Raw genomic sequence first — 25,963 nt, 5'->3', positions numbered from 1 at the left:
TTCAAGACCAGCCTGGGCAACAAAATAAAAAAATTAGCCAGGCGTGGTGGCGCACACCTGTAGTCTCAGCTACTCAGACAGCTGAGATAGAAGGATCACCTGAGCAAGGCCGTGGCTGTGGTGAGCCATGATTGTGCCAGTGTACTCCAGTTTGGGCAACAGAGTTAAACTCTGACTCAAAAAATAAAAAAACAGACCTAGTAATTCCACTCCTATATATACTCAAGACAAATGAAAACATATGCTTACACAAAATCTTGTACATAAATATTCATAAGCAGCTACTATTCTTAGTAGCCATAAGGTGGAAAAACCCAACGAATCGAAAAATAGTATGTGGTTTAACCTAAGGATGGAAGACTCTTCAGGAATAAAAGGGAATGCAAAAGTGATACATACTACAACATGGATAAACTTCAAAAATATTATACTAAATGAGAGAAATCTATCACAAAAGATCACACAGGAAATGACCTCATTTAATGGAATATAAAGAATAGGGTAAATCTATAGAGAAAGTGATTAGTGATTGCCTATGACTTAACAGTGGGTGACAACATGGAATACAGAATTATTACATAGTTGATAAAGCAGCAGGGTCAAGAGCATTGACACCAATTTGGAAAGAAGTTCTACTGCAGGTAAAATTCTGTCAAATGGCATCACATCCTACAGAGAAATTTTTTATGAAAGAATCATTCAATGTGGCAATCTTCATTGCTTGCTATGATATTCAGTGTGGGTTTGTCATATATGGCCTTTATTGTGTTAAGGTCTGTTCCTCCTATACCTAATTTGTTAAGGGTTTTTATCATGAAGGAATGCTGAATTTACTCAAATAATCTTTGACTACTGAGATGATCATATGGCTATTTGCTTTCATTTTGTTGAAGTGATATATCACATTTATTGATTTGTGTATGTTGAACCATCCTTGCATCTTTTGGATAAATTCCAATTGATCATGGTATATTATCTTTTTGATGTGCTGTTGAATTTGCTTTGCTAGCTGAGGATTTTTAAATTTACGCATATCAGGGATATTGACCTGTCTTTTGTTGTTGTTGCCGTGTCCTTGCCTGGTTTCAGTATAGGTCCCTGGGCAGACAAAGTGGGCCCATTCTCGAGCCCCTAAAAAGCCTCCAGTGGCTGCAGAGAGTGCCAGCCAATCGCCAGACCATCAACAGAACATGGAGGTGGTGACTGCAAGTGGAGCATGTCTGTCCTCAGGCCCCTGACTGCTTTGTGAATGTCCCGACGTTGTGGGTAGGATGGGTTGATCTCTAAGCTCCTGAATGTGACAGGCACTGGCATCCAGAAGAGTCCTGTCTTCAGGCCACAGATGGTATCACTGGTGGCTGGGGGTAGGAGAAAAGGATCTCCAGGCCTGCTCAGGTGGACCAGTCCTCAGACTCACTGAAAATGTGAGTAGGTGTAAGGTGGTCCTGTTGCTGGAGAACGCAGAGTTGCCAGTGTGAGTGACCCCAGGCAGGCACCTCTCAGGCTCTGGTGAGCACAAGCTTCATCCTCCTTTGTTCCAGGAAAGCCTTCCTAGAGTGCTGCACCTTCTCTCCCAGGGTGAAGGATACTGCATGAGCTAGAGTGCTGAGGGCTCGGCCACACTGCTGGGTGCAGTTAGCATTGCAACCCTGTAGTATTCTTTGTGGACATGGGAGGCTGTCAGTGGGGTGTGAGGAAGTGGAGATGCAGACTTTGTTGGGCTCCAGGGGAAGACATATCTTGATGGGTACTGAGATCTCAACATGGCACTGTGTGAGGCTGAATGGCTCTTAGGGAACATGTGGGGGCCAGTACAAACTCCTTATGTGAAGTAATGCTATGGTGTGGATGCCAGTAGTTCCCTATGGTAGTCTCAGGGCCCATTAGGGCCAGGGGACGTCTTATGGATAGAATCACATTAGTCTGTGGTACAAATGTGGACTACTGAAAATCTCTCATTTTCCTTTTCCCCATGATGGGCAATTTCTTCTGACTCTCAGCTGATTTTGGCTGGGTTGGCTTATTTGCTCCCCTCTCATTCTATGCTCCAGAGATTCTCTTGTCACTTCCCTGCTGAATTCCAGTGTTTTCTCTTAAGCATTCTATTTGATATGTTTATCTACTGGCTCTTTTAGTTCTTCTTTGTGGAGGAGCCAAATCCTGGTAGACTCTAGTCAGCCATTTTGAAGCTTCTTCTCTGCTTTTAAGTAGATCCAGATTTGTTTTATATTATTTTCCTTTCCTCTGGAGAACATCTTTTAACATCTCTCACAAGGCAGGTCTATTGGAAACAAATTCCCTCAATTTTTGCTTGGGTGTGAAAATCTTCTGAAGGAAAACTTTGCTAGATATAGACTTTCAGGTTGGTGGGTTTTTTCTTTCAATGCTTTTAAATATTTCACTCCTCTTCTTGCTTACATGGTTTCTGAAAAGAAGTCCAACATCTGTGTAACAGGTGTTTTCAAAGTTTTTGCTTTTTTCAAGATTTTATCTTTCTTTTTGATTATCTGCAACGTGAATGTAATATGTATAACTGTGAATGTTTTTGGTATTTAACCTGCTGAGTGTTCTCTGTACTTTCTGGATCTGTCATAAAAGTTTGAAAAACTACCAGTCACTATTTATTCAAATATTTCTTCTCTTCATTTCTCTCTTCTTTCCTTAAGAGATGAGGTCTTGCTCTGTTGTCCCGGCTGGTGTGCAGTGTGCAACGATAGCTCATTTTAGCCTCAAACTCTTGGGTCCAAGGGATCCTCCTGCCTCAGCCTCCTAAGTAGCTATGACTACCGGCATTGCCACCCATCATGCCTGGCTTTTTTTTTTTCAAAATTTTCTGAAGAGACAGGGTCTCACTGTGTTATACAGACTGGTCTCAAACTCCTTGTGTCAAGATGTCTTCCTGCCTTGGCCTCCAAAGCACTGGGATTACAGACGTGAGCCACTGCGCCTGGCCCCATTTCTTTCTTTATTCTCCTTCTGATATTCCCTCTACATATCTTAAATTTTTATTGTTTTTATCATTTTTTTCTGTTTTTCAGTTTTTGAAGTTTCTCTTGACATATCTTCAGGCTCACTGATTCTTTCTCCTGTATTATCTACTGTTAAGACTATCAAAGGTACCCTTTATTGTTGTTGCAATGTTTTTGGTTTCTAGCATTCCTCTTTGATTCTTTCATAGAGTTTTCACCTCTCTATTTACATTACCCATCTGTTCTTGTGTTTTGTATTTTCATACATTTTTTTCTTACTACATTAATTATAGTTATTTTATTTATTATCATTATCTTTTTTATTATAAAGATGTGGGGTACAATTTAGGGTTAGGTATACAAACATTGGTTATGCAGGTACCCTTGTTGATGAGGTATTCCCCTCCCTCCCTCTAGCAGTTTCTCTCAACTGCCAATCCCACCCCTCCCTCCTGACAGTTTCCCATTACTGCCAAACGCTTCCCTATAGTATTATAATTGTTCAAGGTCCGCTTATGAGTGAGAACATATGGTACTCTGTTCTTTATTTCTGTGATGGATCACTGAGTATGATTGACTCCAAATCCATCCAAGTTGCTGCAAAGTCCGTATGTTTGTCCTTCTTTATGGCTGCATAATAGCCCATTGTGTATATGTACCACATTTTCTTTATCCAGTCCAGCTTAGATGGGCAACATGGTTTGTTCCATGTTGTTGGTACTGTGAATAGAGCTGCAACAAACATACGTGTACAAGTATCTTTTTTGTAGAATGATTTGAGTTCCTCCGGGTATATTCTCAATAGAGGAATTGCTGAGCCATATGGAAGGTCAATTTCTAGTTCTTTCAGAAATCACCATACTGTCTTCCAAAGAGGCTGCACTAGTTTGCATTCCCACCAGTGTAGAAGCGTTCCTTTTTCTCCACATCCTCGCCTGCATCTGTTGTTGTTTTATTAATGATGGCCATTCTTACTGGGGTTAGGTGGTATCTGAATGTGGTTTTGATTTGCATTTCTCTGATGATGAGTAAGGCTGAGCACTTTTTCATGTGTCTGTTGGCTGCCCGTATATATTCTTCTGAGAAGTGTCTATTCATGTTTTTTGTCCACTTTTTAAAGAGGCTGTTTTTTCCTTTTGGCGCATTTGAGTTCCCTGTAGATCCTAGATGTTAGGACTTTGTCAGATATACAGTTGGCAAATATTTTTTCCCATACTGTAGCCTGTCTCTCTGCTTTCTTGATGGTTTCTTTTGCTTTGCAGAAGCTCGTTAGTTTGATGAGGTCCTACTTGTCTATCTTATTTCTTAAGCCTAGGGTGGTCTTGAACTCCTGGGTTCAAGTGATCCTCTTGTCTCAGCCTCCCAAAGTGCTGGGATCAGAGGCAGAAGCCAACACACCTAGCCTTTGGGGATGTTCTATCAGTGACATAAGGCCCTTCCCCTAAAAAACAATGAAGTGCTCTGTGAGCTAACAGCACAGCTTTAAGAAAAGTAAAACAAACTTCTGTTTTTATAAAGCTTGATAAAAAATATTATTTCAAACTATACAATCACCAGAAGTACATAGTTATCACTCCTGTCTCCAGCACCTTCCGCTCTCTATGCTTTGTTTGGTTAGGCCTCTGCATTTTTTGCAAGGTTATTCTCAGTCATTCAGCATTAGATTTTTCTTTTCCCTCTCGGGTGTATTTTCTCCCTTCTTTGCAGGGGCCTTTCTGGGCTTGGCCTTTGGATGTGGAGGAGCAGTTTAGCAGACCACTTTGCAGCATTTCTCTGTCGTTTGACCTTTACCTTGGCTTTATCTCCTTAGCATGCCCTTCAGCCTTTCTCTTGAGCATGGCAGTGACAGTGGGGGGCGTAGGTACTGGAAGCCAGGCAACGGGGGTCATCCCATCTCTTCTTTACACTGCTCCAATCTCTCTTAGGGTTCAAGGTGCATGAAAACTGTCTGGTTCCAGAAGAGGCCATACAGTTCAATGCAGGTAAAATTTAAAGTAATTACTGATATGATGAAGATTGTATTTGTCACATTATTACATATATGGAGGAGGGCATTCCTTCTCTTGTTGTTGCTGCTGTTGCTTTTCCTGTTGTTGCTGTTCCCCTCTCTCCTCTTTTTTGTTTTTCTTTATGCATTTATCTTTTGATGGACATTTACATAGCTTCCACATCCTGTCAACTGATATCCCACTCCTGGAGAGTCTTCTTAGAGCCAGAACATGATAATGACTGCAATAATTAGAAGGAGTTTGGTTCTGTTTGGTTCAGTTTTCCTCACTGGAATGCACATCTGAAGATCACACTCCTCTCTTGAGAATTCTCAGTGCACCATTCCCAGCTTTTTGGGTGGCCTGGGGACCTCACCTTAATCTCCTTGGGGAACCTGGATGGTATCAGTTTCAAGGACTGACACCTGCACAGGTGTGAAAGGCAGGAAGGCACACTTGCAGCCAGGAGGGATCCTTGTGGGGGTCAAATGTCCACATTTCAGTGAGTTCCCCACCGACAGTGTGTGTTTCTTCTCCCGGGCTTGACCCCAGGATTCAGGTGGTGGGGTCTCCAGAGAGGAACCCGTGGCCTGCAGGAGAGGACATCGCTCCTCTGGGGTGATGTAGAGTCTAGGACGTGGAGTCACATGATCTATTATTATTATGATCTTTTAATAGAGACAGGGTCTCACTATGATGCTCAGGCTGGTCTCAAACTCCTTCCACTTTGGCCCTCCAAAGTGCTGAGATCACAGGCATGAGTCACTGTGTCAGGTCAACTAGAGTTATTTTAAATTTCTTGTATAATACTCCCAAAGTCTCTTCCAATATATTTGCATTCTGATGCTTGTTTCCTCTCTTCAAACTGTTTTTTGCCTTTTGTCATGCCTTGTAATTTTTTTTGTTAAACACAGGATATGATATACTGGGTAAAAGAAACTAGGGAAACTAGTCCTTTAGTGTGAAATTTAATTTTATGTTTACTTGGTAAAGCTTAGGGCTATTTTTACTGTGTTATAAACAAACTGTAGGTGTTAGAGGTTATGGTTTCCTCTAGTATTCTTGTTTGTGTCAGCCCTATTGTTTTTTAGTTTCCCTAGAGACTCCTAAATAGTCGAGCCTTCTAGTTATTTCAGTTGTGAACCCCTGTTATTTATTATATAGGAGCCCTGTTGATATGGTAGGTGTGGAATGAGGAGAAATCATTCTTTTATTCCACGATTAGGTCTTAATGATTTAGTGGTCTGTGTCTCTTGGTTGTGAACTTCAGTGCTTCTCAGGTCTCAGTCTTTAGGTGAGACAAGAGGGGTCTGGATTGGGTATTATTTCTTCCCTCCACCACTGCCCCCCCCAACCCCGTTAGTTAGGCTCTGATAAAATACATGTTGGGAAGGTGCTGTAAAATAATTTTTCCTGAGGGAAGGTCTTTGTTAAGTAGAATGGAAAGTTCTGATCATATTTCAAAATTCTATAAGAGAAAAATTCATAATTAATTTTTAAGTAATTTAAAAATAAATTATTTTGGTATTCTGGTAGGTTCCAAGTAAGTAAAGCATAAGTTATATCACACAAGTAATTGGACAATAAAATAGTTCAACAGTCATTTTCTTTAACATAAATTATTGTATTTCATAATGTAGGGGCAAAATGAAAGTATCCAGTTCTTACCATGGAAAGGTATTCATTCGCACCCTGTTCTTATAAATCAGAATTCCTCCTGACATCACTCCAATTGTAATTTCATTGTTACTTTGATCCTAAAAAAAACGAGACAAATCTAAAGTAATGGGCTTTGTTAGAGATATATTTTAAGAACAAAATTAGCTGGTTTTTTTCTTAACAAAACATGACATTTTCAAAGGTGGCACAAAATAATATAATATTTGGGTAATTGTTATGTGAAAAATAAAGGAGAAACTTCAAACCAATAATGCTGCATTATTAAAATTCATTAAAGTAAAAATGGTCTTAAGATTTCCCATAATTTATGACTGAAACTGATTATTTGGAGCAGGAAGTTAGAATCCAAAAATCAAAGGCATTCTCCATTTGTAGAATGATGACTTAGCATCCACTCCTCCATTATTAAAACGATTGAAATCCAATGACTAAGTAAATGTGATGCTGGTACTGCAAAAATGTGTAAAACATGGAGGAGCTCAGAGTTTGGTGAAGGGGAACCTGTAATAAGATAATGTTTACAATATAATGAGAAGTCTTATGACTTTCATAATACATTAGAATGTTACGGGAGTACACAGTGAAGATCAATTCTTAGAGAGTTTGGAAGATCTCAAAAAAGAAAATTTGAATTGTGCGTTGAAGAATGAATGAAAGTTTTCTCAATAACCCAATTTGAATAGCTAAACGCTACATTAGTGAGGAAATGAGTAGAATAAAAATATTTTGCTTAGATACTAATCAATCTTGAAATAGTTTTGCTTATTCACTTCAAACATTTTATAGGCAACCTCATATAGCAAGCATGTCTTTACCTCCTACCATTCATTTGATTAGAAGACAGAATTTATTAGTGAAAATAAAAACAAGATTGTATAATTGTCTTCCTAGAACAAATCTTTTAAAATGTAGTTTTAATAACTTCTAATCAATAAAATCTTATTAAACTAATTTGTTAGGTAGAACAATACATAACTGGTCAAATGGAACAGTCTATATTAATTTGCCTGGTTGCTCTTTTTTGTTTAGCAATAACCAGCACTAGTATCATGAGCCTAAAAAATAAGATACTAAACATATTCTCCTATCACTTCATCTGTCCCCAATCACATAAAGCATCAGAGAAGATATATGAAAAGAGAAAGAATCTGTAATACTTAAAAAAAATCTATAACATTTGAGCATATGTTATTGATGGACCAGACATTTTGAGGAATTAATGACATAAAGTGGGCAAGATATGGACAAAAGAGGCCACCCTATGTGGTGGTAGAAACAGAAACAGTCTTCAAGTACAAGTTTAGAGACAATGTATAAAAGAAATGGGGTTCTCGGCCGGGCTCGGTGGCTCAGCCTGTCATCCTGCGCCTTTGGGAGGCTGAGGTGAGTGGATTGCTGAGCCCGCAGGTTCGAGACCCGCCCGGGCAGCGAGACCTCATCTCTACAATAAATCACAAAATCAGCTGGGCGTGATAGTGCATGCCTGTAATTCCGGATACTTGGAAGGCTGAGGCGGAAGGATCGCCGGAGCCCAGCAGGTTGAGGCTGCGGTGGCCGGGAGCGGCCACTGCACTCCAGTCTGGGTGACAGAGTGAGACTCCAACTCAAAAAAAAAAGAAATGGTGTTCTCAAATTATATGTCAGGATGATCATGTAGGGAGCAGCTAAAGTAATTAGCTCCTAACCATCTCCAAACCCTACTGCAACTGGATTCAGCTGTAGGAAATAAAAGTGTGCGTAGCCTGTTTATAACACCAATTGTCAACACTAGGGATAGGGAATTAGAAGTAAGTAATTCTCAGAAGGGATGGATGGAGAACCCCAAACTGAAAAAGGCACAGTATATGCACACTGTACCTAGCTTCGTACTTCATTCCTCCTCAACCATCACCTAAGGCAGACTAAAGTAAAGAGAAATAGTATGCACAACCAGCTGAACCAGGAATAGCAAATACAAAAGGAAGTGCAAAACCCAAAATCACTGAACATTTAAAGAAAACTAATATCATTAAAGAGATGCAGAAAATTCAACAAAGAGATAAATCAATCAGGATGCTATGTTGTAGAAAAACATGTTTAAAAAATAACAAGTTCAGAAGCATGTAGAAACTCAAGTTCTTAAATTATAGATATCTAGGCTAAAGTGGCAGCTCCAAAGGCATTGCTAGAGGTGGGCAAGACATGACAAGAGACCCAACATTCTGGCCCTCAAGGACAAGAATGTTATTAATTCCAGTGTCTAGAAAACTACTTTGAGCACATTCATGTAAAATATTTTACTTTGCTTTTCTATGTATCACTTATTACTATTTAACCTTATTCATAAATTCAATGGTTTAATGGTTTTTGTTTTTACCCTCTTCTTTACTAGAGTATAAATAACCAAGAGTAGAGCTATTTGTTGGATTCTTAGGCATAAAAAAGTACTTTATACTTAGTTGTGGAAGGAATGGTTCTCTATAATGTATGTATGAAAACATCTTAGCTGTTTAGCTCAGCATGAAGGGCCTGTTTATAAACAACCATCCCACCACATTTTATCTCCTTCCTCTAGTAAGTAAAAATCTACTCTAATAGGCCATTTCCATGATGTATTTTGTGTACTCATGAGTCACTATTAATATTGCTCTCATGTCTTCTTCATGTCTGTCTGCCAAATCAAATCAAACTAAACCAAAGTCCTTCCATCTTCTCTGCAAAAACTTCATTAACCTATATCTACATCTTTTTCTCATATGCCTCTGTCTCTTAAACCACTTATCTGAAATACTTAATTACTGTAAGGACAAGGGTTGGGGTTATGTATAACAGCATCTTTAAAACTATATGTGGTTAAAAAAAAAGCCAAAACAGTTTTTTAAAATTATTTAAATTTCTAATCTGTCAGGTACTGAACTTTTGCAAAGCACACTAACATACTTTATGCCAGGCTATTATAAAAGTTGCTGAATGCTTACATTTAATTTCTGCATTTATCTCATCATGAACCAGTTATAAAAAGTTCACAGATCACAACAGTCTGTGGGTCATACTTGGAACATCAACGAACCATTATACTATTTCACATTCCTCCACAGAGCCTACATCTCAAATAAGTATTTGACTTCTGATGGTAATTTTATGCTTACACTTAGCCAGTCATACTACTAGAGAATAAGTGTGATATAATCTCAGATTACAAAAATTTGTGATGAGTTTTAAACACAGTTACCTTTGGATCTAAGATTAAATGATAATTAAAGGGGAGAATTTATAATATGCAGTGACTATGTGATTTGACAATGTAAATTCAGAGCATTTGCAAAAAAAATAAAAAGGGAGATAAACATTTTTAAAATTTTTAATTGTTTCAGTAGTAATTGATGTGGTAATTATAATTACTATTTTTAGTGTCATGTAGGATAAAGCAAATGAATAATTATAGGGTATGTGAATTATAGAACACCCTGAGTCCTCTAAGGAACAAAATATTCTGTATGTCTCAGTGTAGATACCTAGAAACAAATATAAATAGAGCCCCACTTTATATACTTAAAATGCCTAGAAACAATGACCAACCTAGTAGGAATAAGCATCCTTAACATCCAGATTGAGATTTTAAAATATAATTTTCCATTTAAAAAAATAGGGGGCTTCTTAGAGAACTGGTTGACTCCATCATGCCCATAGCAGAAAACAGACAAATGAGCCTCAAACATCTTAAAATTGTAGACAGTAATCCATCAAAGACCATTAAGATCATGTCAAAAGGACTTAGGAGCCAAAAGAAGAACCTCCAGGTGACCAGAGATGAGACAAATTTTAGCTTTAATAAGGAAAATAATGATAACATATTGCAGCCTACCAGAAATGTTTAATCTATGAGCTTAGGAACTGGGTAAATAAAAGGAAAGAATCAAGCAGTATTTTCTGTGCCTTTCCTGTTACAAATTATGGTAACTGAATACTAAAAGAAAGGAAGTAGCTCCTTATAAATTTACTTCAGCAAATAAATAAAAACAAAAATAATTAGGATATATCTATTTTGAAACTTGCAATAAATTAATGGATCTAGGCATTGAGCATAAATGGCTGCTAGCATAAAAAGAGAGCAAAAACCAGCCGGGCTCGGTGGCTCAGCCTGTAATCCCACGCCTTTGGGAGGTTGAGGTGAGTGGATTGCCTGAGCCCGTGGGTTCGAGACCCGCCTGGGCAGCGAGACCTCATCTCTACAATAAATAAAAAAAATCAGCTGGGCGTGGTAGCTCATGCCTGTAATTCTAGCTACTCGGAAGGCTGAGGCGGAAGGATCGCCGGAGCCCAGCAGGTGAGGCTGTGGTGGCCAGGAGCGGCCACTGCACTCCAGTCTGGGTGACTGAGTGAGACTCCAACTCAAAAAAAAAAAAAAAAAAAGAAAAGAGAGAGCAAAAACCAGGTATTATGCACCTCCTGAAAAAAGAACACAACAGAGATTCATCCTGACTTTGAACATGGCTCTGGATCAAGCTGTCAATTTGCAGGGGATACAAGGAACAGTAAAACATGTTGAATTGCGTTATGAGTATGTGATCAGCAAAATCCAGACCATGGGAAACTATAAGTGAAGTGATCCAGTTCTTTAACAGGTCAATTCTAAGAAGTAGAAGGGAAGAAAGAAAAATCTGTAAGATTACAAAAAAGATATTTTAATTAATTTGAGTAAAAAAAAAAATGCCATTAAACCCCAGCAAGACAAAGTTATAGTATATGTAGAAAGGCACACTTGAGTGATTAAAAAAAAAAAAATCTAGCCTAGCACAGTGGGTCACACCTGTAATCCCAGTACTCTGGGATGCTGCACTGGGAGGATTGCTTGAGCCCAGGAGTTTGAGACTAGGCTGGCCAACACAGCGAGACGTTGTCTCTACAAACAAAAACAAAAACAAAAACTAGTCGGGTGTAGTGGCATGCACCTGTAATCTCAGCTACTCTGGAGGCTGAGGATCACTTGAACCCAGGAAGTTGAAGCTACATAGGAAGGGGCTGTTATTGGGAGAAGGCATCTGAAGTGACTGACAAAGTTCTATTGCTTCAACTGGGTTGTAGTTACAAGGCTGTTTACCTTACAATAAGGTGAACCAAGATATATATACCTGTCTGTGATTTCTTTTACAATAGCAGATTTAAAAATAGCAATGTAAAAAATTAAATTTAGGATGCATATGAACAGATGTTCTAATATTTTCTAACCATATCCCAAATGTTCATTTATACTATAGCTTTGTCTTGCTGGGGTTTAATGGTATTTTTTCATTGTGGTACACAGAACCCCTCCCCTCCTTTTCTTTTGAGACTACTAGTCTACATACAAACTAATGAGCTAATACTACTTGAATATCTGACATGTAAATATTCTTCACATATTGCATGTTAAGAGTACAATAACTCATGGATGTGAGGATGATCTAGCTGCCATATCCTTCAGCTTATTGATCACCAGTGTTGATTAGACTGATCTGGCTAGCTAGGCAGGGGTCCCCTTAGAAGCTGCATGCTCAGTTGAAGAGGACGACCATCCCCACTAGAGGGCGGTTCTTTGGTCAAGGATATACGAGTTGCTGTGCTCTCCCGCTAAAATCTCTGAACAAGCTCTCAAGAGTACAACAATGCAAATACACTAAATTTTATAAGTTGTGCATTAGAACAACATTAATTTTAAGTGGTACTGGGCAGCTGTTAAAATAATTTTCTTACTTAGTTGCAATTTTAAAACAATATACAGAAATCAGGTAAGAAATCAAAGACTCCCCTCACCCTCCCCACCTCTTTACCTCATTCTCAGAGATAACCACTATTAATACTTTGGTGTATATTCTTCTATATCATTATGTTTATATAGATTTTTCTAACACTTCTAACAATATTTTAAAAGATACAATCTTGAAGTGACCAAAGATTACATTCACGTTTATATTTGTCCTTCAAAAGGGTTAATAACAATTTATATTTCAGCAATGTATCAGAGTGTCTACTTTCCCATACTTTGAATGATAATGGCTTTTTTTAATCCTTTGAATTTTTGCTAATCTGATAAAATTGGTATCTTGTGGTTTTCATTGTTATATGGTTTAGATTACTAATGGCAACAATGATATAATATTGGTCATTTATATTTCTTCTGTGAAATGTTTTTTATATCTGTATGTCCTATATTTCTAATTACAAGTTTAAAAAAAATGATTTATTTCAGGAACTCCCTATGAAACATAGATATTTGAACATTTTCTGTAATCTCTGTTGGCATTACTTTCTCTGACCCTTTAGCTTTATACTATTTTCCCATACATCACTTGCTTAAAATCTTCATTCTGTATAATTTTAATGGAGTTAGGCATAAAACCATCAGGTTTATAATTCATTAATGAGTAAAAGAAAAGTTTATTTACCTTACACAGACCTAACAGAGTATAAGAATGCAAACAAATCTTTTGGTGAAAACAAACAAACAAAAATAGTTACCTACTGATATTTTCATAAAGATGCTCCAAACGAAAGGATGGTTGACAAAAAATAAAATAATGCTATTTCTAGACAGGTCACAATGAGTGAAAGCATGCATCAGAATTATGAAAAATCACTGTGCTATTTGAATACTCTAGAATGGATAAAGTCATACATATAGCTCCATTCTGATAGAAGAGACCCTTTTCTCTGTTCCAAGAGATTACATTTTACAATTACATGATTACTCTAACCGATCTGTCAAAAAGTCTTCAAATACATGCAGTTTAAAAACGAGGTTTTGGAGATAAGCTATAAATTGGTTCTTAAATTCAGAAATAATCCCTGAGTCATCTATAAATTGGAAATAATAATATTCCTACCTCACAGGGCTGTTTTAAGGATTAAATGGGATTAATATAAGTAAAGCACTCAGAAAGGAGTATGGCAATTAGTAAATGCTACACAGATGTTTTCTGTTATTATTACCTGTGTCCTGTATAGCAAAAATCCTCAAAATGACTGTTCTCATGCTTTTTCTTAAATATTCTCTCATCAGTCTCTGGCCATCACTATACCTTCAAAACTGCTCTTACAAAATCACTTTTATAGTTTAGTGCAGTATCCTCATTTTACTTGAACTAAAAGCATCATTGGACATAGCTGACTGCTCCTGATTCACTTGGCTTCAAAGACACATACTTGTCTCTTTGAGAGATAGGCTTTTCTTCTATCTAAATGGCTGTCCCCTCTTGTTCTCCTTTCCTGGTTCTTTCTCATCTCTCTGACTTCTAAACTTTGAACTATTCTACCTCTGAGGACCTATTCACTTCAATATCTATTAGGCTTGCTCCATCAGTGCTCTCCTCATGACTTAAAATAAAAACCACAAGCTAACAATTCCCAAATGCACCTCTCTAGTCCAGACCTTTCCTCTGAACTTCAGATCCATATATTGCCCTCCTTAGTTTGGACTTGCAAAAGTCTTTTCGAATTTAACATGTCCCAGGAATAATTCTTGACCCACGCTCCTATACCTGTTTTTCCCAGATCCTTCCTAACTTAGTGAAAGTTCAGGCCTCAAATTTGGGAATCAACCTGAATCCTTTCTCTCTCATACCCCATAGCCAGAACTGTCACTTCCACATTGAAAATGCATTCAGAATCTGATTACTTTTCACTACCCCAGTGCTACCATTCCCTCTCACTTAGGTCATGGTAACAGTCTCTTTCCTTAGCAGCTTATAGTCTACTCTCAAAACAGTAGCCATTGTTGTCTTTTTAAAAATATAAATCACAACATGTCTTTGATATCCTCCAAACTCCTCACGGCCTTGCTTATAATTAAACACCAAAGTCCTTAAAATGTCTTACAAAATCCCTGTCTGTTTTGACTTCATCTTCTAATACTCTCCTCTCCTTGCTCACACACTACAGCAGCCACACTGATCTCTTTGCTGTTATTTGAACTGCGACACACACACACTATTTCAAGGCCTTCAACTGCTGTTTGCTCTGAGTAGAATGATCTCCCCTCAGATATCTGCATGGCTCCTTCAGGTCTGTTTTACCTTCTCAGTGAGGCCTTTCTTGATATTCCATTTTTGGTTGATTTTTGGTTGTCTTAATTATCTTCCTATGCTTAATTTTTCTCCATATCATCTATAGGTATCTGACATAATATCTATTTAATTTTTTAAAAAAACCGAAGCACTATATACATATATAAAAATATATATGTACAAATGGCACTAATTTTAAATATACAACTCAAAATTTTACACACATGTACAAATACACCTATATATGCCCCCATGTAAACCTACATAGAGAACATTTAAAAAAACCCAGAAGGTTCCCTCATGAGCTTCCCAGTTGGTAACATTCCTCTAGAATTGACTAGTATTCTGACTCCTAGCAATACGGATTGGTATTTGCCTGTTACTTAACTTTACTTCCAAGGAATCACATATTACATACTCTGACATACTTATAATTGTTTATTTATGGTCTTGTCATGAATATCAGCATGCAACATTCAGAAGGGTTGGATTTTATCTACTTAACTCATTGTCACACATACAATGTCTATAAAAGAGGGCTTAGAGTATAGTAGGTGCTCAAGAAATATGCACTGAATGAATAAATAATCAATATAGCCCCTAACTAAAAACCTAAAACCAAGACTTCCATGATTACTTTCACATTTAGGAAACAAAGAATAAAAGTTTCTTACACACAGTTAATATTGTATGAACACTTTAAAAGAGCGATTGAATTTGAGGATTCATGGCTTACATATCTCATAGTTCTGTTATGCTCTTTTATTCTCTTCTCACAGTGTAACAGAATGACTAATTTTCTAGTAAGCTATCAACCACCCACTTAACAAGTAAGACATTTTAATCAGGCCAATAATTTGCTCTTCAGACAATGCTCTTTCCCCTTTATGAGATCAACAATTTTTCACAAAAAAATTAAATGCAACTTCCACAATGTTCCTTGCTATTAATTTAGTATCTTCAAAGTATTCTATATTTTAAAAATTACTTTGATATCCATTATTTCAATTGAGTTTAATCACAAGCTTACAGGTAATTAGTAGTCATTCTTTCTATGTGAGTATTCTGAGAACAAAGTAAAGAGAGCATTGTTTAGAAATAATAAAATATTTGCCCCATGGCTTATTTGTAAGTATAATGCTTAATGTCCAAATAGTGGGAAGAATTAAAAAGTTATCTTTTTGTTATTATTTTAACTGTACTGTGGGCAAACATTATACTCTGTGAGTTTGAAAAGAATGTGTAATCTCAAGAGGTTGGAGACAATATTCTTTTTAAATCAATTAAACCAAGCTTGCTGACTGTATCATAAAAATCTTTATCTTGCTGATTTTTTATCTGTTCCATTGGTGACTAAATAAAAAAAAAAAGAATATATCACTTTTCTTTTGTTCTATGAAGGACATTGTAAGAGAATAAAAGGGCTAACTAAATACTGGAAGAAAATATTTACAAATCACAGATCAAAAAAACTTGTATCTAGAATATTTAGAGGTTTTTTATTTGTGAGTTGGGGTCTCATTCTGTCGCTCAGGCTGGAGTGCAGTGGCATGATCATGATCATCACTGCTCACGGCAGCCTCAATCTCCTTGACTCAGGGGATCTTTCACCTCGGCATCCCAAGTAGCTGGGACTACAGGAGCACGCCACCACGTCCAACTAAATTTTTTATTTTTATTTTTTGTGGAGACAAGTTTTCTCTATGTTGCCCAAGCTGGTCTTGAACTCCTTAGCTCAAGCAATCCATTTGCCTCGGCCTCCCAAAGTACTGAAACTACAGGGGTAAGCCAGTATGGCCTGGTCAAAAGTTTTGTATAGAAAACTCAAATGCTGAATGAAACGTACTTGTACACCTAACCCTTAACTGTACCCCACAAAACCATAATAAAAAATACTGATTAATAAAAAATAAAAAAAAACCCTCAAATGTATGGACAGAAACAGCTGGCTGTGGTGGCTGCAACCCCAGCACTTTGGGAGGCAGAGGCAAGAGCATAGCCTGGGCCCAGGGGTTCAAGACCAGCCTGGGCAACCTGGTGAGACCTCATCTCTATATCAATTAAAAAAATATAGCTGAACATAGTGGTGCGCTCCCGTAGTTCCAGCTACTTGGAAGGGTGAAGTGAAGGATCATCTGAGCCCAGCAGGTCAGGGCTACGGTAGCCGTGGTCATGCCACCGCACTTCAGTCTAGGTGACACAGTAAGACCCCCAACTCAAAAAAAAAAAAAGAAAATGGGCAAAATACAGAACAGATATTTTGTTTTTATTTTTTTTTGAGTTGGAGTCTCATTCTGTCGTCCAGACTGGAGTGCAGTGGCAGCGCCTGGCCACCGCAGCCTCGACCTGCTGGGCTTCGGCGATCCTTCCGCCTCAGCCTTCCGAGTAGCCAGAATTACAGGCGTGCGCTACCACGCCTGGCTGATTTTTTGATTTACTGTAGAGATAAGGTCTCACTGCCCAGGTGGGTCTCGAACCCGCAGGCTCAGGCAATCCACTCACCTCAGCCTCCCAAAGGCACGGGATTATAGGCTGAGACACCGAGCCCGGCTCAGAACAGATATTTTACTGAAGAAGACAAGATGCTAAACATCATCCACTAGGGGAAATTCTATGATGGGATAAAACACATCTATTACAATAACTTAGAAAGAAATTAAACTGACAGCAATGTGCTAGAACGGATGTGCAACAACTAGAGCTGGTGGGGATGCAAAGTGGTGCAGTGACTCTAGAAAACCATTTGGCAGTTTCATATCAAGTTAAACATACACTAACCATATGACCCAGCAATATCGCTCTATGGAATTTATCCTAAAGAAATAAGAACTTAAATTCACGCAAAAACCTGTGCATAAATGTTGTAGTAGCTTTATTAATTAGAAAAGAAAAGGAAAAAAAGCAATGCAAAGCACGACAAAATTAAAAACAACCTAGATTTCCCTCCATGGCTAAATGAATAAATAAACCATGGTTCATTCACACAATAAAACACTACTCAGCAATAAAAAGGAATAAATTATTGAAACACACAATATCTTGGGCAAATTTCAAATGCATTGTTGTAAGTGAAAGAAGCTAGTCTTAAAGGTTATACACCGTATGACTCCATTTATATGATATTTTAGAAAAGACAAAACTACAGGATCAGAGAGTAGACAGGTAGTTGTCAGGAAGGAAGAGTGAGTGAAAGGTTTGACTACAAAGGTACAACATGAGCACAGGTTTTCTGAAGTAATAAAGTAACATATCTGCCTCCTCCCCACAAACCTTTTCCTTTCCTCTTTATCCTAAAGATACCTTGTATACCCACTACCCTGTTAGCTCCATTAAGCAGCATAATTAACGGCACTAACCAAACTTTATAGTGTCAATGCTATGCAAGGCAAACATGTGATTTGTATACATTTTTTCCCCAGTATTTAGTTTGTCCTTTTGTTCTCTTAACAATGTCTTTCACAGAGCAAAAGGAAGTGGTGTATGCCAATATTCCTTATTTAGTCACTGACAGAACAGATAGTCAGACAAGTCAGCAAAGATGAACATATCATTTTTAAGTTTCTATAATCTCCCATGTCTTCATTCATAAAACCTTCTAGTCATACTAAATGCCTTTATTTTTTTCATATATGCCATGTTCTCTCTCAATTTCAAGTCTACATTCATGCCAATGGCTCTACCATTTTCTTTGCTTATTATTATTCATTTTTCTGGCTTCAGTAAATATATTATTTCTTCTAAGAAACTTTCCCTACCCTCTGTTTCAAGCTGGATTATATGTTCCTGGCATATGAACCCACAGAGATTTGTACTTTCCCCTTCATATCCTCACACATGTTTAATTGTTGATATGTGTTCAATTTCTTTCTTCTCTACTATCCTGTGGGGTCCAGGAAAGCAGGGATAATTGATGGCACCAACCAACCTTTGGTGCCAATGCTATACAAGGCTCATAATAAATAAAGTCACAATAATGAATGCTCTAAGATAGCTTTATATGTATTATGAGATTGCTACAAATGACTTGGCTGCACTCTCTGATTTTTTACATTCTGAAGGCAGACGGAAAACACCTAACCTTACTCTTCAAAATAAAATATTATTTCAAACACATTTTTGCTTGTGATATTCAACTAAAAGTTAAGTCTTTCTCTTCATGTATCCTCCCTCATCTACCTGTTGTTCTTTTGTTCTTGATGCTACATAATCTCCCTTCATGTTCACTGAACATTTGCACATTTTCTTGTTAAGTTCTCAGTATTCGTATACAAGAAAAATACCCCTTTCTTAGCCTTTTTTTCTGTGCAAAATCTGTTTCTAACCCTAAACCTAAAATCTGTTTTCTGTACAAAATATGTTTCAAATAACATTGTTAAAAATTTAAATTTCTATAATTTTGTACTCTCTATTTAGGGCTTTCTGAGAAACAGTTTTGTATTCCAATAATTTAAACAAATAAAAAGAAACCCTCAGTTAATCAAATCAATAAAAACCTGTGTGGTTAATTATGTATGAGATCTAGCACTGTCATTTAAATAAAAAGATGAAAGTTTAACACATTGTATTCCATTGATGGCAATTTCTGCAGATATAAAACCATATTTAGGAAACTGCTGAGGAATTCCTGATATGATTAGAAGATGGCTGACTAGAAAAGCACTACATGCCTTCCTCTTTCATCTAGAAGAACCAGACTGTGTATAGACAGTCACACTTCGAGTAAATTATCCAAGAGAGAACACTAGAATTCAACTGAAAAGTGACAGGAACACAGAAAGCAGAGGAGGAGGCCAGGACTGGCTGGCAGCCAGGAGTGACTCTCCAAAGCAAGGAAGTGGAGAGTAATAAACTTCCAGCAGCCCATATTTTCACTGTGGAATAGAGCAATCCTGGTGGCAGGGGAGTCCCTGGCCTCTCCCAACTCCTGAAACTAATATCAGAAGCTTCCAGAAAACCATGGGAAGGAAAGGATCCAGGGAGGGAGCTCATGCAAGGTCCCACACCCTTTCTGAGACCCAAGCAGCTACTGCAAGGAGCCATTCTCAAAACAAGCCTATGGCAAACTGCACACGCTCCCGGGACCAGCAGAATTAGGACTGATGCATTATGGAAACTTGAACTGTCACTGCTGGGACAGAGGAGCAAGCTGAGACTGTTTCCAAAGCTGGGGTTGGTAGAGAGCAAGGCATGGGAAGAAAAAGGTAGTGCCAGGAAGTGAGCACTGCTGGAATCCAAGATAGGAACGTGAGCAGGGTGCAAACTGCTCTGGAAACTGGTCACCGGCTGGGAATGGGGTCCTGTGCCCAGGACTGTTGCAACTAGGGTGTGAAGGGGATGTGTGTTTCCTACCCTCTGGTCCAGGCTGTGGCTGCCTATGGCAGCCCCATCCTCTCTCGGGCTGGGCCTCAGGGAGACCACGGCCTCTCAGCTAAACACTCTGCTTGGGGCCTGAAGATTGCCCTGCTCCCACTCACCACGGCTGACGGCTGCTCTTACCATGAGGGGGTCTAAGCAAAAGACTTAGTCTCACCCTGCCCTCCACAAACCAAAGCACATAATCCAGGGCCCTGGGGGCTGCTCAGCCCAATCCATATCATTAGGCACTTCTCCTGGGGTCCTGAGGTTGGGCTTAAACTCCTGGCTCTACCTCAGCAGATTCCTACCTACAAGCTCCACCTGTGGGCTTGGAGACTGCCTGCCTGCCTGCCCAGACCACTGCAGTCACTGCCAACATTAATGCTCACGGCTCAGGATGCAGAGAATCGTCCTGCCATTGCTAATCTCATTCCTCATGCCACTCAGACTCCCCAGGGGCCTGAACCTGCCTGTCTGCCATGTTTATTGCTGCCACTACTGATATCCAAGTAAGCCACCTGGAGGCCCAAGAACTGACCCACTGGTAACCAACACAGGTTGCCTGAAGACTGCCTAACCTGGCATCCCAGTTCCCAGCACAACTTCACCACAGCCTCCATTAACAACTGTACTCTAACTCACTGAGGAAATCACAGATACCACTAACTAGCACCACTCGGCAAAAAAAAAAAAAAAAAAATCACATAGGGATTACACTACTGAATGCACCCAGAATCAAGGCCTAAGTAACCAACTTAACCAACACCACAGATACATCTTCAAGAAAAAAAATCCCAACCCGAGGAAGCAGATTCAAAAATAGAAAAAAGTGAACATTACATCAGATATACAGATATAAACTGAAGGTCACAGAAAACATAAAAAGCAAGGAAATATGATGCCTCCCAAGGAACACAATAATTCTCCAGCAACAGACCTTAATCAAAAAGAGATTTTTCAAAATCTGAGATAAATAATTCAAATTATTGATTTTAAAGCAACTCAGTGAGACACAAGGGAATTCTGAAGAACAATACAAAGAAATTGGAAAAACAATTCAGGACACAAATGAAAAGTTTAACAGATACTTTTTTCAAGAACCAAATAAAAATGACAGAATGGAAGAATTCATTGAAAGATACAAAGTACATTTTAAAATTTCAACAGACTAGATTAAGAAGAAGAAAGAATCTCAGATAGGACTTTTGAAATAATCTAGTCAGACAAAAATTTTTAAAAAATTATAAAAAAATAAACAAAGCCTTTGTAAAATTTGGGGCAACATACAGTGACCAAAGTTCCAAATTACTGGTATCCTGAAGAATAAAGAAACAATGAAGGGATTAATAAATCTATTTAATGAAATAGTGAATGAAAAACTTCCCATGTTTAGCAAGAGATTTAGACATTCAAACAGGAGGTTCAACAAGCCCAAGGCAGATATAATGCAAAACTGTCTTCCTCACAGCACATTATAATCAGACTATCTAAAACATCATTAATAAAACAAACAACAACAGATGCTGGCAAGGATGTGGAGAAAAAAGGAACACTACTACACTGCTGGTGGGAATGCAGACTAATACAACCTCTTTGGAAGACAGTGTGGCGATTTCTGAAGGAAGTAGAAATTGACCTTCCATATCACCCAGCAATTCCTCTACTGGGAATATACCCGGAGGAACTCAAATCATTCTACAAAAAAGATACCTGCACCCGTATGTTTACTGCAGTTCTATTCACAATAGCAAAAACATGGAACCAACCATGTTGCCCATTGAAGCTGGACTGGATAAAAAAAATGTGGTACATATACACAATGAAATATTATGTAGTCATAAAGAAGGACAAATATATGGACTTTGCAGCACATTGGATGGATTTAGAGTCGATCATACTCAGTGATTTATCACAAAAACAAAGAAGTGAGTTCCATATGTTCTCACTTATAAGGTGACCTTGAACAATTATAATACTATAAGAAAGCAATTGGCAGTTGGGGAAAACTGCTAGGGGAGCGAGGGGCATACCTCTCATCAACAAGGGTACCTACATGATCAATGTTTGCATTCCTAACCCTGAATTGTACCCTACATCTTTATAATAAATAAACAAATTATAAAAAAACAAAAACAAAACTAAACAAAAAAAAACAATGTTAAAGAGCAAATTCTAAAAACAGCAAGAGGTAAGCATCTTGATATCTATAAAAGAAACTGTATTAGAATAACAGCAGAAACATTCCAGGCCAGAAGACAATGGGGTAATATATAATAAGTGCCAAAAGAAAAAAACAATTGCCACCCAAGAATACTATCTCCATCAAAATTATCATCTTAAAGTGAAGCAATAACGATAAACAAATGCTGCAGGAATTCCTTACCACTAGATCAGTCTTACAAGAAATGCTCAAGGAGTTCTAAACCTAAAAAAATGACATTTACCACCATGAAAATACATGAAAGTATGAAACACATTGTGTAAATCTATCAACCTCAAAGGAGGAAGAAAAGGACTCAAAGAGTAACACTACAGAAATCTACAAAACCAAAACAAACTACAAGAAAGGAAAAAAACAAAGAATATATAAAACCCAAAAGAATATATAAATCCAAAGAATATATAAAAAACCAGAAAGCAATGAAGTTTCACATACCAATAATAACTCTGAATATAAAGTAAATTCTCCTCAACAGACATAAAATGGCTAAATGGATAAAAAGAAAAATGATCCAACTATATGCTTCTTACAAGAAGCTCACCTTATCAGTAAAAAAAAAAGACTAAAAATAAAAGATTGAAAAATAAAATAAAACACATAGACTAAAAATAAAGGAACTGAAAAAATGCATGCAAATGGAAATAAAAAGCAAGCAGAAGTAGCAGACTTTAAGTCAAGAACAGTATAAAAAGACAAAGAAGGTTATTATGTAATGATAACAATTGAGCCAGCAAGAGGATATAAACAACCAACAATGGAGTACCCAGATTCATAAAGCACATAATACCAGGTCTAAAGAGAGACAAAGACTGCAATACAACCATAGTGGGGGACTTCACCACCCCAATTATAGGATTAGACAGATCATCTAGAAAGAAAATCAACAAGGAAACATTGAATTTAAAAACTGGACTTTAGACCAAATGGACCAAATAGACATTTATAGAGCATTCTACCCAACAGTGGCAAAATATACATTATTTTCATATTGGACATGGTACATTTTCAGGCCACAAAACAAGTCTCAACAACAGCAACAAAATCAAAATCATATCACATATCTTCTCAGACCACAGTTGAATAATACAAGAAATCAATACCAAGAGGAACTTTGGAAACTATACAAATACATGGAAATTAAACACCATGCTCTTGAATGACTACTGGGGTAAAGAGAAATTAAAATAAAAATTTAAAAATTCCTTGAAACAAATGAAAATTCAAACACAATATACACCAAACCTGTGGGATACAGCAAAAGCAGTACTAAAAAGAAGTTTATACCAACAGACTCCACATCAAAAAAGCAAAACGATTACAAACTAACAACATACCTCAAGGAACAAAAAAAGCCAAGAACAAACAAAACCTAAAATTAGCAAAAGAAAAATAAAAATCAGAGCAAAACTAAATGAAACAGACAAGCACACAAAAAACATACAAAGGATCAATGAGGCAGAAAGTTGGTTCTTTGAAAAGATAAACAAAATTAATAAACTGCCAGCTAGGTTAACCAAAAAAGGAAGAGAGAAGATCCAAATAAATGGAGTCAGAAATGAAAAAGGAGACTGATATTACAGAAATATAATAATTATCATCAAAGACTATTATGAACATCTATAAGCTGACAAGCTGGAAAATCTAGAGAAAATTGATCAGTCCCTGGAAACATATAACCTACCAAGATTGAATCAAGAAAAAAGAAAACTTGAACAGATCTATAATACACAGTGAAATTGAGAAAGTAACAGAAAGTCACCCAACACAGAAAATTCCAGAATCGGATGGATTCAAAGCTAAATTCTACCAAACATACAAAGAACTAATACCAATCCTCCTGAAACTACTACAAAAAAAATTGAAGAGATGGAATTCTCCCTAACTCATTATACAAGGCAAGTGTTACCCTGATTCAAAAACCAGACAGGGACATGACACACACACACAAAAAAAAAAAAAAAAAAAAAGAAAAGAAAGAAAGAAAGAAAGAAACTGTAAGCCAATATTTCTCATTAACATAGATGCAAAAATCCTCAACAAAATAATTAGCACAACAAATCCACATTAAGAAGATAATGCCATGACCAGGTGAGACTTACACCAGGAAAGCAAAAATGGCCCAACATATGCAAATCAAGAAACATGATACGTCAACAAATCAACAGAATGAAGGACAAAAACCATATGATTTCATCTCAGTAGATGCAGAAAAAGCATTTTAAAAAATGCAACATACCTTCAGAATAGATAAAAACTGTCAACAAGCTAGGAACATACCTCATTACCCAAAAAGTCATATATGGCATACCCACAGCCAACATCATACTGAATGGGGAAAAAGTTGCAAGTGTTTTCCCTAAGAAATGCAATAAGACAAGGACGACCACTCTCACCACTCCTATTCAACGTAATACGGGAAGTTCTAGCCAGAGCAACCAGATATGAGAAAGAAATACAAATCATTCAGATTGGAAAAGAGAAAGTCAGATTGTCTCTCTTTGCTGATAATATGATCTTATGTCTAGAAAAACCTAAAGACTACTAGAAAACTGTTAGATTTGATAGACAAATAAAAAAATGCAGAGTACAAAAATCAGTAGTGTTTCTGTACACTAATAATGAATTAACAGAGAAAGAAATCAAGAAGGCAATAGCTACAAAACTAAAAACACCTAGGAATAACTTTAGCAAGGAAATAAAAGATCTCTACAAGGAAAATTACAAAACACTGATGAAAGAAATTAAAGATGACACTAACATGTTGAAAAACATCTCATAGTCAAGGATTGGAAGAATCAATATTGCTAAAATGACCCTATTGCCCAAAGCAATCTACAGATTCAATGCAATCCCTATAAAAAATATTGTTCTTCACAGAATTAGAAAAAAAAAATACTCATAGAATTTATAAGGAACAAAAAAAGAGCCCAAATAGTCAAAGTAATCCAGAGCAAAAAGAATAAAGCTGAAGACATCACGTTACTTGATTTCAAGCCTATAGTAACCAAAAAAAGCACAGTATTGGCATAAAAATAAACATATAGACAAATGGAATCAAATAGAGAATCTGGAAATAGTGCCACGTATTTACAGTCAACCAATCTTCAACAAAACCAATGAGAACTTACACTGGGGAAAGGACATCCTCTTTGATAAATGGTGCTGGGACAATTGGATAGCCACATATAGAAGAATGGAACTGGACCCCCATCTCTTACCATATATAAGAATTAACTCAAAATAGATTGAAAACTTAAACATAAGACCCAGAATTATAAAAATATTAGAAGAAAATCTAGGAAGACTCTCCTGGACATGGGTCTAGGCAAAGAATGTATGACAAAGACTTCAAAAGCACAGGCAGCAACAACAACAGACAGATGGGACTTAAGCTAATGAGTTTTTGCACAGCAAAAGAAATAATCAAGAGTGAAAAGACAAGTGGGAGAAAATATTTGCAAATTATTCATCCAATTGAAGACTGATATACAGAATATATAAGAAACTTAAACAACTAAATAGGAAAAAAAAATCCCAATAAAAAGTGGGCAAAGGACATAATAGACATTTCTTTTTTTTTGAGTTGGAGTCTCTCACTCTGTCACCCAGGCTGGAGTGCAGTGGCCGCTCCTGGCTACCACAGCCTCGACCTGCTGGGCTCCGGCGATCCTTCCGCCTCAGCCTTCCAAGTAGCTGGAACTACAGGTGCGCGCTACCACACCCAGCTAA

At 37.4% G+C, this 25,963-nt stretch overlaps 1 protein-coding gene across 1 annotated transcript in view; it reads right to left on the bottom strand.

The window, feature by feature from the left end:
- PTPN4 (protein tyrosine phosphatase, non-receptor type 4) overlaps positions 1 to 25,963 on the bottom strand; it is a 126,818-nt gene that overhangs the window by 54,306 nt on the left and 46,549 nt on the right. Inside the window, exon 10 of the mRNA XM_008059331.2 lies at positions 6,626 to 6,714. Within this exon, the coding sequence (XP_008057522.1) occupies positions 6,626 to 6,714 (89 nt within the window). The remainder of the gene's footprint in view (positions 1 to 6,625; positions 6,715 to 25,963) is intronic.

Source organism: Carlito syrichta, unplaced genomic scaffold, assembly GCF_000164805.1.
Source record: "Carlito syrichta isolate Samal-C Ts95f unplaced genomic scaffold, Tarsius_syrichta-2.0.1 Scaffold303994, whole genome shotgun sequence".
In the NCBI taxonomy this organism is placed as follows: Eukaryota; Metazoa; Chordata; class Mammalia; order Primates; family Tarsiidae; genus Carlito; species Carlito syrichta.
This window is presented reverse-complemented; position numbering and strand designations above follow the sequence as displayed.